Below are 16,596 nucleotides of genomic sequence, written 5' to 3'. Positions count from 1 at the left end.
AACGATCTAATTTAAGTTAATGTTACTGCATCTAGCTATATTGTTCAACACATGGGCATTCCTTTTAGCGTGACACATATCCTTTCCAAATAGAAAACAGCAGGGCCCATTTAAATTTTTCATCGCATCACTGGCTCGGTGCACATACAGGGTGCGGAAAAAGTTCTGTCATATGCATGCTAATCTCGCCTACGAGCGCTGCGGTTGAGTTCTGGGCAGCGAATAGCCGCAGGCGTGACCTTCGGTGACCTAGCCACCTGGCTGGAGGGCAGAAACTACCAGCTGTTCACGGTCAGTCATGAAAAGGCAGGCTAAACGACGCCTCGTCGCTGGGTGTCTGCGCGTGGCGGCCAAATCGGGCATGGCCGATAAGCAGGTTGCGGCAAAATGTGGAGTCACCTGGCGAACAGTCATGCGCATTAAAGCCAAAATACGAGCAGGGGAGACCAAGGGGGAGACTGTCGATCCGATGGTTCGATTCAATCCGGTGAATAAACATCCACAGAAAGTGATGGTGCTCGGCGTGGTGGGTTCGGACGGCAAGAAGTGCCCGATGCTCTTCATTGACGCCAATGAGAAGGTGAAGAGGGTGGTGTACGAACGTCTCCTGAACAATGACGTCATCCCATGGATCCTGAAGACCTATCCACTCGGCAATTTTGTGCTCCAGCAGGACGGAGCGCCCGCGCACACTGCAAGTTCCACCCAGCAGAAGCTGACGGAAGAGCTCGGGGGAGGCCCATTTCTGACGCAGGGAGATGTGGCCTCCTCAGTCACCCGACCTGAACTCCCTCGACTACGGCATCTGGAGCGTATTGCAGGAGGAGGTCCAGGGAGTGTCCCATCCTAATGTGGAGGCTCTCAAGGCGCACATCGTGAAGACGTGGGAGGCGATGGACCCCGGCTACATCTTCAAGACATGCCAGTCTTTTCACCCCTGTGTGGAGAAGGTCATCACCGCTGAGGGGGGTTATATTGAGTGAGGGGGGAGTAAAAGCATGTGGTAAGATGTGGCAAACCAGTGTTCGGTGGTTTTATTGAATATAGCTGCTCAGGTTGCATTTGTTTGTGAAAATGCGGAGATATGACCAGAACTTTTTCCGCACCCTGTAAGGCTAAGAGTCATCCCAGTGTTATTCAACTCGGCAGCCGGCAATCAGCAGCGCCCTCCTTACACCGACTCTCTCGCTCTGTCAGATGGTCCCCGGTCGTGCCCCAGCTCGGCGCGGTCGTGCGATGAATGGAGAGCACTGGTATCCCATGACGTTCCGCGGCGTGCCGGGACAATGTTATTGCCGGCCGGCCTGACTGACAATGACTGGGGGCGGGGCGGGGTATTATCCCCACCGTCCGCACACTATCGGCGAGCAGTCCGGTGATTACGCCCAGTAACACAGCGCCGGGAAATACACCCGGAAATAAGGCCGGTCAGCAGGGCAGCCTAGAACCACAGATTAACACGGCAATACCAGCCGGCCTTTGTTGGGCCACATCGCGGTCTAAATGATCGAATAGACGGGGAGAGATGGAGAAAGAGGGGGAGGATGAGATGAGAGGAAGAGAAAGGAAGAGAAGGGGAAGGAGAGGGGAGGAAGAGGGAGGGGAAGAGAGATAGGGAGGGAGAGAGGGGAAGGGACAGAAGAGGAAGAGGGAGGGGAGGGAGTGAGAGAGGGGGAGAGGGACGATTCGTAAATTTACGAATTCTCTCAACAAATATTCATTTTGCATGGACATAAATGGCATCCAGGAAACAGCATCAGTCGACCCAAACTAGCCAACTGATAGTGCAATCAATAGTTGTAGAAACAAAGGTGACAGGATCTAACTCCACCTACCTACAAAATGTGTTCCACATGACATAGCAGCTCTATTCCTGCATGTGCACCAAACCACCCGAGGGACCCGATTGGGTCACCGCCACGACTATTGGATGATATGGCCCGGATTGAGCGCTGAGCCTTCGGAGTAGACGAGGCGGCCCTCCCGCGGCATCCATTTCACTCTCTGCCGCAGATTACGGCACTGGCAGAATTGGTTCCGCATCAACGCCTCTCAAACATCCAGAAACGTCTATAAAGCTCTCTGGAAAATGAAAGGAATGCCTGAGTGCTCTCTGCTCCATTCCACGAGACAGCTTATAAAATTTATGAGCTGGAGAACCGAGAGAGCTAATTAAAGAATAAACTCATTAGCTGCCACGACAGAAGTGAAAAGATGTACGCGGCGACGAGGAAAATAAGCGCAGCCTGAACGCACCGGCCTTCATATCGCTGTCACGGCTGTCCAGGATAGAGCAAGCAATGGCGAGAGTTAATTGCGGCTGAAGAGAATATTTGTAAGTATGCTTTCATGTTACGGACTTGGCTATTTTATGAGAATAGTGCCTATTGCAACTATGCTGAACCAGAGGCAGTGGCACCAACTTTCTGTACGGAGACTGAGGTGATCAGCAGTCTTCATACACCCGCAGCTGCACCATTCATAGGGCGTTCAGCAGAAAGTGCACATTATCTGACGTGAACATTCTGTAGAAAGTGAAGAGCACATTGACAATCCTAGCAGAAACAATGCCCTTCATCCGGAGTTTTGCGGCAGCAGTCACGGAAACCTTCCGAAATGCCTTGTGATCACCCTCACACCAGCAGCAAAAAAGAGTTTCCGACAAGGACACCCGACATTACCCGAATTGCCGGTCCACGGCCGGCTACAGACCACAGGGAGCAGCCAAAACAACATCAACACAGCTGTAAGCACTATCATCAGTAGCATCCGCGCCGCGGCGAGAGGCAATGTTTTATTCAGAGATGCAGTATACTCGTTACCGACCAAGGCGGAGCTCTGAGAGGCCAGAACCCTGTTAGCAGGCCAGAATACAGCAGCCCACAGGCTCTCCAGAATACAGCTCCGAGATATTAGACTAGTCTCAGCAGTCTGGTATTCAGAACAGAGCCTGTCCGCCCCTGGCTACCGACCACAGGGCCAGGGGTGAAGCCCTGCCACGCCGCTGGGTTAGGGACCGGGTGCCGGTGTTTATACCAGTCGCCCCAGCCAGCTACCGCCTCCCCGGAATACAGCGGCAAAACACGGATATGATCGGTGGCGGCCGCTCCGTTAGCCAAGGATCGATGATACCGGGCTTGAAATTCACCAGTGAGACGGCGAAGCTTTGGATAAAAACAGCTATTCCAGCATTCCCGAGCGACTGAACGGAGTCGGAGTTGGACTCTTGTATTACCAGCCACACCACAAAACACGCACTTACAGGAGTCCGTGACACAGACTCATGTTTCAACTTTCAACACATACAATCTACATGTTTGTTGACGCCGTTGGTGAGCGGCGCTGGAGTTCACACTCACCTCATCTGGGGGCCTCACACTCACGCTGGAGCTCACACTCACCTGTTTGTTGACGCCGTTGGTGAGCGGCGCTGGAGGCTGTGGCGAGCCGTCCGCCGGTGCAGTGGCCCGCCGAAACGAGAGGCGCACCTGGGGCACAGGAGAGGACACCGTCAGAAGAGCGGCCACCGTCAGCACAGGAGAGCGGCCACCGTCAGCACAGGAGAGGGACACAGTCAGAAGAGCGGCCACCGTCAGCACAGTCAGCACAGGAGAGGGACACAGTCAGAAGAGCGGCCACCGTCAGCACAGGAGAGGGAAGCCAACGTCAGCACAGGACAGGGATGCCGTCAGCACACGGGAGCGAGACTGGAGGCCAACGTCAGCACAGTGAGCGCAGGAGAGGGACACAGTCAGAAGAGCGGACACCGTCAGCAGAGTAGCAGTCGGCACAGGAGCGGGGGGGGGGGGGCAACGTCAGCACAGGAGCTGGGGCAAAGTCAGCACAGGAGTGGTCACCATCAGCGCAATCAGCACAGCCTGGTGCTTTATGCGTGTCGTACAAACCAGTGAATTATTCTTACTCCGGAGTGCTTAATGATAAAACTTGTGCAAAGTTACAGCGGCACATGGTGCGCATTGATCATTGTTAGGTATTCTGATTTATTTATCAGCACCGCATTCATACCACATCCTTTTAGCGTTCACATTATCTCTCCCGCTACACAATAATGCAGCCAGACTCCCACAGCCAGCCTCCCACACGCAAACAGCCGGTCAGCGTTCCCCGGCCCCAGGCCCAGCGGCGCGGCTCGGATTCACCCGACCGAGATATACGGGCGAATAACATCTGATTCGCCGAGACCGGAGGCCGAAAAAACAGCCCGCCGGCCGGCCGTCGAAAACAGAGCCGGCCTGTCAGTCGCCGGCGCGGCGCGTCACTGCCCCGAGCCGCGCCGACAGGCCGCCCACCCTTCAGTCCGACCGACCGCCGACAGGCCGGGCGGCCGCCGATTGGAGCACTGAACGTGAGCGATCTACGATATCTGTGGCGTCCACCTGTTCGGAGCTCTGCAGCGGCCGGCGGCGGCCCCGTTCGGCCGCCGGGGCGGTCACGATCGGCACCAGATCAATAGGGCTGTTCTGAGTGCTCACCCCGGCCGGCACACTGACCGCCCAGCCGTCCGGCGCTTCAGGAGCCCGCCTCCCACCCTGACCGATGGCGGAGGCGGCCGGCCTGGCCCCGGCGACGCGTCTCGGTGGGCAGCCGACACCACCTCCGCCGCCTCGGACGGCGGCAGTGCAGAATTCAGATGACGGCCGCGTCGGCTTCTGAGCGGACCGAACGGGACTGGGTGGACGAGTGTTAGGACCAGCCGGGACGGGGTGGTTACTGGTTAGGAGAAAACCGACCGGGAGTGGGTGGACGGGGCCGACGGAGACTGGGTGGTTATATCCGACCGAGCCTGGGTGGTTAGAAGTCAACCAGAACTGGGTGGACGGGACCGACCGAGACTGGGTGGTTATATCCGACCGAGACTGGGTGGTTAGAAGTTGGGACCAACCAGGACTGGATGAACGGGACCACGGCTGGGAGCGAGGCCAGGGCAGGCGGGGGCAGGTGCCTGATGAAGGGGGGGGGGGTTGAAGGGTTGAACACTTGTTACCAGCACTGCAACAGCCTCTTTACCATCGGATGGAGTACACGCTGTAGTAGTACGGTGGAATATCCCGTGGTTGACCGGTGGGATTCGGCTTCGCTTTTCAACGATACGACTTGGAGCTTTAAAGTACATTTAAAACATTGAATGCAAAAACGTTTTGCCCGAGCGCACATCAAATAGAACAGGAATTACTGGAATAGCGCCGAATTAATTATGTAAGAATCACGATGGGGTGGAAGCGTGGCAAAACATGTAATTCTGCACTGGTAGATTAATTTCCTCGATTCTCCGAAGGCGAATTAAGCGCCGAACTTTGTAAATTGCATGGAGCTGCTGAAAAGATGTAATTATTGTATCCCTTTCAATCACTCAACAGCATCCCGAAATTTCGGACCGTACAAAGAGCACACTACCCATCCCCTCGCCCACACCTTTATGTCCACTCAACCTGGACACAAGGGGTCTTCAACAGCGCCGGGTCTTCAACAGGGGTCCTCGACTGGTCTGTTCCAGTCGCACTACCTCTAAACTCCTCCAAGATTGCTTCCCTGTTCCAGTGACAGCTCTAGCACCTACAAACCCAAGGAGGGTCCTGGGTCCTGCTCTAACCTCCTCTATCTTGCTCTTGGAGGAATTTAGAGGTGCTAGGAAGTGCCACTGGAACAGACCCAAGGTCTGGGCTCGCACGAGAGCACCAAAAACCAATAACAACGCAGCGTACATCAAATGCATAGCTACTCGCAGTGCTGGGGAAATATACTGCAACGTGGTTCACAGAGTCTATAATCAGTTTTACCACTCCCATGACAAACAACAAATCCTAATGTTCGTTGACAAAAAGTGGAATATAAATGGATTATGGGCGAGATGAGCCTTAAAGGTAGTGTGCCAGCTTTCCTGGACCATATGGAGTTAATGACCCGGATAAGGAGAACCGGATTTTTAGAACTCATCCATACCTTCAAAACTCATAGAAACGTCTTAAATTCTTCAAATTTTGAGTACCCCAGTGCAAAATTCGCCCCGACGGGTTGTCGGTCGTACCCATTATAGAGTTCAGTGGTCATACCCCAACCACATTTCACACCACTATGAACAATAAATGCACAAACTAAAATCGCTATTACCAATAGGCTCATCCAATCAAGTTTCGATAAACCCGTTCATCATCATCTCCTGTGGTTTCGAACACGCCTGTTAGGTGGCTTCTGATGCTCGTCGAGGTCGGAATTTCCAAATACGCTGCTCATACTTTGTGGTGTGGTGGTGGTGCGTCGGGCCGCGCGCTCTGACTTCGGCCAAGAAAAATGCGTCAGCTGATCATTGTCATTTCTGCCACTTTCGTGTGGTGAAATGGGGTCATAATTTAAGAGACGGCTGTTTAATATCAATTATTTTACATAATACGTGTATCATATTTCAAAACATAAATTAATGCTCGACAGCCAAATTAAAGAAACAATACCAATGCAGGCTTACAGTTTAAGTTCGACATTGTGTTGTCTACGATTAGACAGCTGATAACTCATTCCCGTACGTCGTAACAGGTATATAATGACCTGTGCTTTTTGTCACATGTGCACCGCATTCGCGATTGTTGCCGACGCCTGTTTGCAGGTCAGCCCACTACAGTTGTTATACGTATCGAAAAACCGATAAATTTTTAGGCGAAAAAAGCACTATTCCAGGCCCATTTTTGATTTTTTTGCGATATTAGGTAAACACAGAAGCATCTTATCCTAGGAAAAATAAAATGGGAAATCTTTGAAAGGTGGTACACTACCTTTAAGACATTCTGTTGAGCTCTGGGCCGTTGGTTCTTTCAGTGAATTTTATTTTCCGACAACTCCCTTCAATGATGGCAGTTGCGCTCTGCCATCCTGACCTATTCACAATGCATGAGGCAATAAGGAACGGCACACTTCGATAAAACGCGGTCCATCGCGCTGACCGGTCAAAAAGCATAGGCAGTAACTTTAATACTCGTATGGACCATTGATTGATCTTCCGCTCTGCCGAACGCTCTCAAAACAAGGCCGGCGCTAACTTTGGAGCGGGGCGTAACTTCGGTGATGAAGAAGTTGGTGTCACCTAGCGCCGCTGAGCGTCCCAGCCGCACTCACGGCGCCACTTCGACGATCGGATGACCGGTGTCTGATACATATCTGTCACATCTAGAAATTTTCGCGCGGCTTTAAAAAATTAATAATAATAAAATCGTCGAGCCTTGACAGCATACATAGTGCTGGTAAAATAGATGACAAATGGGCATTCAATAACAATATGTTTAGGAAATTTTGTTTCCGCGACAGTTCAGTTCACGCGTCTTTGATGCAGCTTTTGCCCTTTGAAGTTAATTATAGCTGTCTGCGGCAAACTGATCAGAAATGTAAAACACCAGACACAACATGCCTCCAAGTACCTATCTCACAAGGCCAGCAGCTGGGAGTGACAAGGTCCCGGTAATCGCTGCAGTGTAGTCGTGATGCGTCAGGTTTATTTGCCGCGGAGGTTGGTGCTCAATAGCTACGGACACTTATTCGGATACTACATACATCTCTATAATACATCTCTAAGACGGTTACACAGGCCATCCATAACGAATCAGGAGATGCAGCTCATGTAAGCTGCTCATTGCCCAGCATGATACCGCCAGCATGACCAATAGCAGTGATTATGATAATAAGAGGCCATCAGAGAACAAAGAAAGAACAATGAATACATGCAAGCCGAGATAAAGGGCATCATAACGATCCCACTCATAAATCATTGTCTCGTTCCACCATCGTCTCAGCAAACGACCGCAGCACACCAAACAAGAGATCAATAAATTAGGCAAACAGCTGGCTCAATGGGCCCAAAGAGGCGACACTCTGCTAAAACGAGCCAAAATCGATGCTACCAAAGCCCGGCAAAGCGTGCGCAACATCGACAATGGATGGCGCGTTTCGTCGAGGACCGCCGGGCCGGGAGCGGTCGTGCACCCCATTCTAAGAATACATTTTCGCGCTCGGAAACCCGCGAACAAATAGCGCCTGAGCAAACAGTATTTCCATGCAGAGCTATTAACTAGGCGGAACCGTACCGGCGCTGCAGCTCACCGCCGGGTAGATTGAGTCTAAATCCCAAGTTGGCCTGATTACGGCATAATTAGGAATGGAGCATATGCAATCACATTTTACCCAATGTGTCATGCCATGTGTCATGATCATAAAAATCGCTCACAGTGTGAAGACGAGGACGCGAACTGACGAGTGATTTGCAATGTCGGTCCATGTGCTTTACTTCACTGGCCAGCGGCCAATCCAACCTCACCCGATCTTATCGGCAATCACCAAAATTTCGATCGATGTCAGAACTCGCACTGATGTTGGTTATCTTTACATTTATGTACAAGTTTATTATCACATTGTATATGAGCAATTGCTTTTATGCTGTTAACTCCTATAAAATTATAACGCAGCTTCTAAATTACTTCCGGCTTCGATTTTCAAGTCCGTTTAACAATGTTCAAATATTGCGACCTCCCAGTTATAAGGGTCTGAACTGAATATAACAACGCCTAAGCCCCTTTCAAGCCTTATCGAAGACCCATGTGTTCTGTGGACAGTTCCAGTGTTTTATCGGGTCGCTCCGGTAAAACCGGAGTAAGAAAACCGGCTCCGGTAATGAGCATGCGAATTAAAACGTAAATAATCAGGCATTAAACAGCTACAACATCCGAGCAAAACTAAACTAACGGAAAGGATAATAAAAGTAGAGCTTGTTACGAGCTTTAAACCTTGTTAAGAGCTTAAAGGCTTACTTTGGCTAAGAGCTTGAATACTTACCAAATGTCAATAAAGTAGGGCGATGATAACTCTCACAAGGATCCGCTCTCTTCAGTGGACAAAACAAACTTAATTTATACAAAATTTGTGTCTTTTGAGCGCTAAGCACTGCACACACACCCCAATGAAACAACAGAACAAAAATGGACAAAAAATGTGCCTATCTTTAACAATCTATGGACGCTTTTCTCAAGGAAACGGACCGTTCCACGTAAAATAATCTGTTCCGTAGTAGGCTTGGCTAGCTTGGTGGTCAAGTTAAGAGATTATAGAAGAAGTCATTTATATTGAGCGAAACTGTTCCTTCAAATGATGCAAAGAATACGGGATAGAACCAGAGCTCGTCATTTGCATGTTCAGAACTCGTACGGAATCATTTCCAACGCTGGGTTTGTAACGCAATGGCACAAATCACATGAACCATCCTCGTGTGAGTCGGAGGCAATTTCTGAGTTCCCGATGGCCAGTTGATTAGTCTAAGAGGCGGGGGAGGCTCGATTCTAGTGACGGCGATTCCGCCATCACGCCAGTTCGGCATTCGACCCCAGTGTGCACTAGTGGAGGCCTTCCCCGCCCGGCACTCTACCCGGCCCCAGCGCCGACCTCTGGGCTGTTGCCGCGCGCTGGATGTCCCGGTCGCCATCAGTGCAGCTCGCTAGTTCGGTGAGGTGGCAGCCGCTGACCTGTGGCGCCCGCCGACCTGTGGCGCCCGCCGCTCCGAGTTGTGCTAAATGTCAGTGGCAGGCGCGGATACAAGGGGGGGGGGGGCCATGGGGGCCATGGCCCCCCCCCTTGGCCCATTTTTTTCAAAAATAAAATAAAAAGTTAAAAAGTTAAAAAGCTGAAAAGGGGGCCTCCTGAAAATAAAGTGGCCGAAATCCGATGAGTTTTTTTTTTAACCTACCCACTTAGTTATTTCTTAGAAGACTAGCTGAGAAGACTTCTTTGTTAGAAGATTGGTAAAGCTTTTCATAACTTGGAGATCTCTTATACTCACAGAGATGACCACTTTTACAGGGCCTCCTAACCTGCACAGAGGGCCTCCAAGCCTGCACAGATGTTGAGATGTTGCCTGAACAGCTAGATAAGCTCAATAGACGCAGTTTTTTTGTGGGGGGGCCCAACAAGTGGGAAGATGGGGCCTCCAACAGGTGGTATTATGGGGGGGGGGCCTCCTGGTTTCTAATGGCCCCTCCCTTGGAGATTTTCTGGATCCGCCCCTGGTCAGTGGCCGCCCCGGCCCCAGGGAGTGCGACCTCTCTGAGCCGCGCTGAATTGTCCGCGGCCGCTCCGGCCCCAGGGAGCGCCTGGCCGGCGCCGGGCGCGGCCAGCGGCACCCCTGGCACCGATCACCGCCGGCCGGCCGGCGCCGCCGCGCGAACGACGGCAGTGGATAACGCGCCGGACCGCCGCCTCCAGGTCAAACGGCCCCCGCGGGCGGCACAGAGCGCCAGAGCAACGGTCACTGAGCGAGCCGCGCCGGGCCCAATGGTCAGTGAGCGAGCCGCGCCGGGCCCAATGGTCACTGAACTGGGGCCGCGCCGCTGTCACTGAACACTGAACAGGGCCACGCCATGGTCATTGAACGGTGCCCGGCCCTACACCGGCCCCTACGGTCCCTGAACACTGAACAGGGCCGCGAAAGGCGCAATGGTCACTGAACACGGCAAGGCCCTTCGCCGGTCACTGAACGAAGCCGTAGCGGGTACATACGTCTTCGGCGAACGGGCGGTTAACTGTATTGGGCTGGCCGATACTTCCAGTTCCAATCATGATTCATGGTATTAGTTCTCGCTCAGAGAAGTAGCGAAACTATATCCACAGCTATATTATTGGCACGAATTTCTTGCGTTATTTATCAAGGCAATCTCCGCCCATTCCAATTCATGAGGCTATGGTGCACAAGAACGTCATAATAGTCGTCTTGAGGATATTACTGCTTGGCTCGATTCTAAAAAAAAAAAACATCCAACGCGGTTTGTTGCACGGCGCTCCAGTCCTGCACCCATCACCTCTCGCCCACTTCAGATGGCGTCTGCCGCCTTCCCACCCGCACAGCGAAGGTAGGATCGCGTGTCTGGGCCCCACCGATCAGCGGGGCGCGCGTCGACAGCCGGGCCGTTACCGGCTCAGAGTCAACAGGTCACAGCGGTCGGCGGTCAGCGCAGGGGTGTGGAGCCGCACCACCGAGCGGCGTGCTGACTCCTACAGTGGGCAGGTGCCGGGGACCTGACCGCACCGACCCCCACTGGGCGAGTGCCGGGGATCTGACCGTGCCCACCCCCAGCGGGCGGGTACCGGGGAGCTAACCGTGCTGACCCCCAGCGGGCGGGAGCTCTGACCCTGCCCACTCCCAGTGGGCGGGTGGCGGAGATGTGACCGCGCCCACCCCCAGCGGGCAGGTACCGGAGCTCTGGACCCGCCACCCCCCCCCCCCCTACCCCGGTGTGCAGTACCGGGCTCTGACTCTGTCAAGGCTGAAGCCCCAGTGGGCGGGTACCGGGCTCTGATCTGGCGATGAGCGCCGGCAAATTTAGCGCCGGGATGATCATCACGCCGCGATGGGATCGGCCGCCATAACACACCAACTCTCGGTCAGCACGCACGACTCTGGGCGGGAGGCTGCACCGAGCCGCGGCGCCCGGTGTGCCGGGGTCAACAGGGTCACGGGGGTCAGTTAGGTCACCGGGGTCAGCGTGGGGCCGGTCGATGCCACCCGCTGCAGTCCCCAGCGGCGCCGTTCGTCTCGCTGAACCAGCCAACATCGCGGATGGCACCACTATCATGTGTTAGCATGCAATCAGATTTCAAAGACTCCCCATGCCAAGCCATCTAAGCACTCCAACGCATACGAAAACACGTAAAATGAGCGTGCCGCGGAAAAACAGCTGCGCCATTTCCAAACCACATCAACGTACGAGTCCCGGGAGCATAACAGCCGCCAGCCGGCATAAGGATCACCCACAAAAACAGCCTCGGGGCGGCACCGGCCCGCGCCGTTTCGCCGCGCACGCCAGCACGGCGCAAACTATGAGGCATGGCCGGCGAGTCCGTATCTCAGAGGCGCCAGAAGGCCGCTTTTACCACGCCTCGGCCGTCCATACGAGCTCGCCGGCGGACACAATAAATCGCCCCGGGCGTCCCCGGAGGCGGTGCCGGGGCAGGCGATGTCACCCCTCTCCCCGGCGGTGACTCCCCGGGGGCGAAAGACGATCTGAGTGACACGGGAAGGGTGCTGCTGCTTACCTTTCCGGACCTCGGCAGGGCGGCCAGCACAGTCTGCAGACTGTCGACGGTCACCGGCGCCCCGTTCACCCGCTCCAGCCGGTCACCTGCGGTAATAGAGAGGGGTGTTACAAGGGGGTCACACCACCCGCTCCAGCCGGTCACCTGCAGTAGAGGAGAGGGGCGTTACAAGGGGGTCAACACTGTCAGGACTTTGCCGTTAGCAGTCGGTACACACTGTCCGGACAGGACAGGGGCATTACCACTGGGTTCACAGAGTCCGCAGTCAGGGGAGTTACCAGTAGGCTCACACAGCCCCGTTACCTGCGGCCAAGGACAGGGACGATAGCGTGTTAAAAGGTTCAAAACGGCCGAAAACAGGCGCAGTGTTCGAACAGGACTATAGCAGAGAAACCAAGCGGACTTAACAAATGAATAGGTAAGAAAACATTTCATCATTTAATGCACATGCTTCATTCCGCTGATTACTCTGACGATTCACTTGGAAAGGCACACAATGCCACTAAAGGCCGCCGTCCACTGCGACGGAATTCCGTCCGGAGTCCGTCCGGAATGTCGCCGCACGCTGACCGCATCCGGACCGCAGACGGAAAGCTCACGGACACTTTGCTAACACTTTGTGAAGAGCAATTATCAGTTATTGCAAAAAAAAGCAATTTACTAGCATAACATAGTGCTGCCATGTCAAGGAATATTGTTTACTTACTTCATCTTGAAAGAGTTGAAATTATTTCTTAAATTTGCAATTGAAAACTCGAAGACGGAAGACTGCACCTGTCCGCGTCCGTTCCGCCTGCGTTCTCCGCACAAAAGTTCAACATGTCGGACTTTGTTATTTCGTTTCCGTAGCAACCGCTTCCAAAACGCTTGCGGAGAGCTGACGGAAAATCAACAGCTGATTGCCGTTCGGATGCGGTCCGCACGGAACGCACACGATTTCCGTACGGACCGGATGCGCCCATAGGGTTCTGTGTTAAATTCCGTACGGACCGCACGCGTTCCGCACAGTGGACGGCGGCCTTAAGACAAATGGAAATCATTCTGCGGACGGTGTATGTCCTGAGTGTTTGAAGTGAAGCGCCTGACACGAAGCTCGTTTCAAGTTTCCACTTCGCTTTGAAGCAATTTGTATTCTTGGGTAAACATCAAAGCGAGGCTCAGCATTACCGTCAACATTTACATTCAGAAACAATGATTCGTTCTTCTTTGAACAGCAAAAGAAAACACTGTAGGCTCGCGAAGAGTATTATAAAGTGGATTAAGTGCAACTGCGGACAAAGTTGAAACGATAACAATACGCATATAAAAGTATAAAACTCTCGAGAGGCGGCGCGGCAAGTGTCTGGTAATCCACCCGCTGCAGGTCTGTCGTCTTCAGCTATCCGTCAGCGGCGACACAGTTCCCCTTTAGGCGGCGGGGCGAGCCCTCGACACCATCTCCGGATGCACCGACCCTCTGCCAGCGGCGGCACCAGCACTGACCAAACACCGTCCAATGTCCATCGAGAGGCTATAGGCCCCCGGACGGAGGACAGCCCGCGGGAAACAGTAGAACCAGGGCGTGTTTACAGCGCACAGCGACAGGCCGCATAGGCGTTACGCCCCCCTCATCATCATCATCATCATCACACGTCTGTCAAGACAGCCTCAGATTCAGATTCACTTTCAGAATCACATTCGGAACCCCTTAGATTTTCATAAAAACTGGTCCATGGGTACAGTTTTGGACGCTGATTCCAATGGTGAAGTCTGTTCTTCGCCACATATTATACTTTGGCCCCTAGAGGCATTCAAAGTTTTTTGGGGGGAAGGGAGACCCCCTTAGATTTTCATAAAAACTGGTCCATGTGTATAGTTTAGGACGCTAATTCCAATGGTGAAGTCTGTTTTTCGCCACATATTATACTTTGGCCCCTAGAGGCATTCAAAGTTTTTTTAGGGGAAGGGGGAACCCCTTAGATTTTCATAAAAACTGGTCCATGTGTACAGTTTTAGACGCTGATTCCAATGGTGAAGTCTGTTTTTTCGCCACATATTATACTTTGGCCCCTAGAGGCATTCAAAGTTTTTTTTGGGGGAAGGGGGACCCCCTTAGATTTTCATAAAAACTGGTCCATGGGTACAGTTTTGGACGTTGATTACAATGGTGAAGTCTGTTTTTCGCCACATATTATACTTTGGCCCCTAGAGGCATTCAAAGTTTTTTTGGGGGAAGGGGGACCCCCTTAGATTTTTATAAAAACTAGTCCATGTGTACAGTTTTGGACGCTGATTCCAATGGTAAAGTCTGTTGACTGTTCTTCGCCACATATTATACTTTGGCCCCTAGAGGCATCCAAAGTTTTTTAAGGGGAAGGGGGACCCCCTTAGATTTTCATAAAAACTGGTCCATGTGTACAGTTTCGGACGCTGATTCCAATGGTGAAGTCTGTTTTTCGCCACATATTATACTTTGGCCCCTAAAGGGCTTTCAAAGTTTTTTTTTAGGGGAAGGGGGACCCCCTTAGATTTTCATAAAAACTGGTCCATGTGTACAGTTTTGGACGCTGATTCCAATGGTGAAGTCTGTTTTTCGCCACATATTATACTTTGGCCCCTAGAGGCATTGAAAGTTTTTTTGGGGGAAGGGGGACCCCCTTAGATTTTCATAAAAACGTGTCAATGGGTACAGTTTTGGACGCTGATTCCAATGGTGAAGTCTGTTTTTCGCCACATATTATACTTTGGCCCCTAGAGGCATTCAAAGTTTTTTTGGGGAAGGGGGACCCCCTTAGATTTTCATAAAAACTGGTCCATGTGTACAGTTTCGGACGCTGATTCCAATGGTGATGTCTGTTTTTCGCCACATATTATACTTTGGCCCCTAGAGGCATCCAAAGTTTTTTAAGGGGAAGGGGGACCCCCTTAGATTTTCATAAAAAACTGGTCCATGGGTACAGTTTTGGACGCTGATTCCAATGGTGAAGTCTGTTCTTCGCCACATATTATACTTTGGCCCCTAGAGGCATCCAAAGTTTTTTAAGGGGAAGGGGGCCCCCTTAGATTTTCATAAAAACTGGTCCATGGGTACAGTTTTGAACGCTGATTCCAATGGTGAAGTCTGTTTTTCGCCACATATTATACTTTGGCCCCTAGAGGCATTCAAAGTTTTTTGGGGAAGGGGGACCCCTTAGATTTTTATAAAAACCCAAAAAAACTTTGAATTCCTCTAGGGGCCAAAGTATAATATGTGGCGAAAAACAGACTTCACCATTGGAATCAGCGTCCAAAACTGTACCCATGGACCAGTTTTTATGAAAATCTAAGGGGGCCCCCTTCGCCCCAAAAAACTTTGAATGCCTCTAGGGGCCAAAGTATAATATGTGGCGAAAAACAGACTTCACCGTTGGAATCAGCGTCCAAATCTGTACACATGGACCAGTTTTTATGAAAATCTAAGGGGTCCCCCTTCGCCCCAAAAAAACTTTGAATGCCTCTAGGGGCCAAAGTATAATATGTGGCGAAAAACAGACTTCACCGTTGGAATCAGCGTCCAAAACTGTACACATGGACCAGTTTTTATGAAAATCTAAGGGGGTTCCCCTTCGCCCCAAAAAATTTGAATGCCTCTAGGGGCCAAAGTATAATATGTGGCGAAAAACAGACTTAACCACTGGAATCAGCGTCCAAAACTGTACACATGGACCAGTTTTTATGAAAATCTAAGGGGGTCCCCCTTCACCCCAAAAAACTTTGAATGCCTCTAGGGGCTTAAGTATAATATGTGGCGAAAAACAGACTTCACCGTTGGAATCAGCGTCCAAAACTGTACACATGGACCAGTTTTTATGAAAATCTAAGGGGGTCCCCCTTCGCCCAAAAAAAAAATGTATAATATGTGGCGAAAAACAGACTTCACCGTTGGAATCAGCGTCCAAAACTGTACACATGGACCAGTTTTTATGAAAATCTAAGGGGTCCCCCTTCGCCCCCAAAACTTTGAATGCCTCTAGGGGCCAAAGTATAATATGTCGCGAAAAACAGACCTCACCATTGGAATCAGCGTCCAAAACTGTACACATGGACCAGTTTTTATGAAAATCTAAGGGGATCCCCCTTCCCCAAAAAACTTTTAATGCCTCTAGGGGCCAAAGTATAACATGTGGCGAAAAACAGACTTCACCGTTGGAATCAGCGTCCAAAACTGTATACATGGACCAGTTTTTATGAAAATCTAAGGGGTCCCCCTTCGCCCCAAAAAACTTTGAATGCCTCTAGGGGCCAAAGTATAATATGTGGCGAAAAACAGACTTCACCGTTGGAATCAGCGTCCAAAACTGTACACATGGACCAGTTTTTATGAAAATCTAAGGGGGTCCCCCTTCGCCCAAAAAAAATTTGAATGCCTCTAGGGGCCAAAGTATAATATGTGGCGAAAAACAGACTTCACCATTGGAATCAGCGTCCAAAACTGTACCCATGGACCAGTTTTTATGAAAATCTAAGGGGGTCCCCCTTCGCCCCCAAAAACTTTGAATG

The 16,596-nt window shown here is 51.6% G+C and overlaps 1 protein-coding gene across 1 annotated transcript in view; it reads right to left on the bottom strand.

Moving 5' to 3' along the window:
* The window catches only part of LOC122372864 (protein inturned-like), an 83,633-nt gene that overhangs the window by 50,980 nt on the left and 16,057 nt on the right, over positions 1 to 16,596 (bottom strand). The window contains exons 4-5 of the mRNA XM_043350515.1: positions 12,079 to 12,164; positions 3,402 to 3,488 (exon numbers count right to left, since the gene is read on the bottom strand). Coding sequence (XP_043206450.1) covers positions 3,402 to 3,488; positions 12,079 to 12,164 — 173 coding nt within the window. The remainder of the gene's footprint in view (positions 1 to 3,401; positions 3,489 to 12,078; positions 12,165 to 16,596) is intronic.

The sequence above is a fragment of the Amphibalanus amphitrite genome, unplaced genomic scaffold (assembly GCF_019059575.1).
Source record: "Amphibalanus amphitrite isolate SeventyFive unplaced genomic scaffold, NRLGWU_Aamphi_draft 001410F_arrow, whole genome shotgun sequence".
Taxonomy (NCBI): Eukaryota; Metazoa; Arthropoda; class Thecostraca; order Balanomorpha; family Balanidae; genus Amphibalanus; species Amphibalanus amphitrite.
The sequence above is the reverse complement of the archived record's forward strand: the minus strand, read 5'-3'. Positions and strand labels throughout refer to the sequence as shown.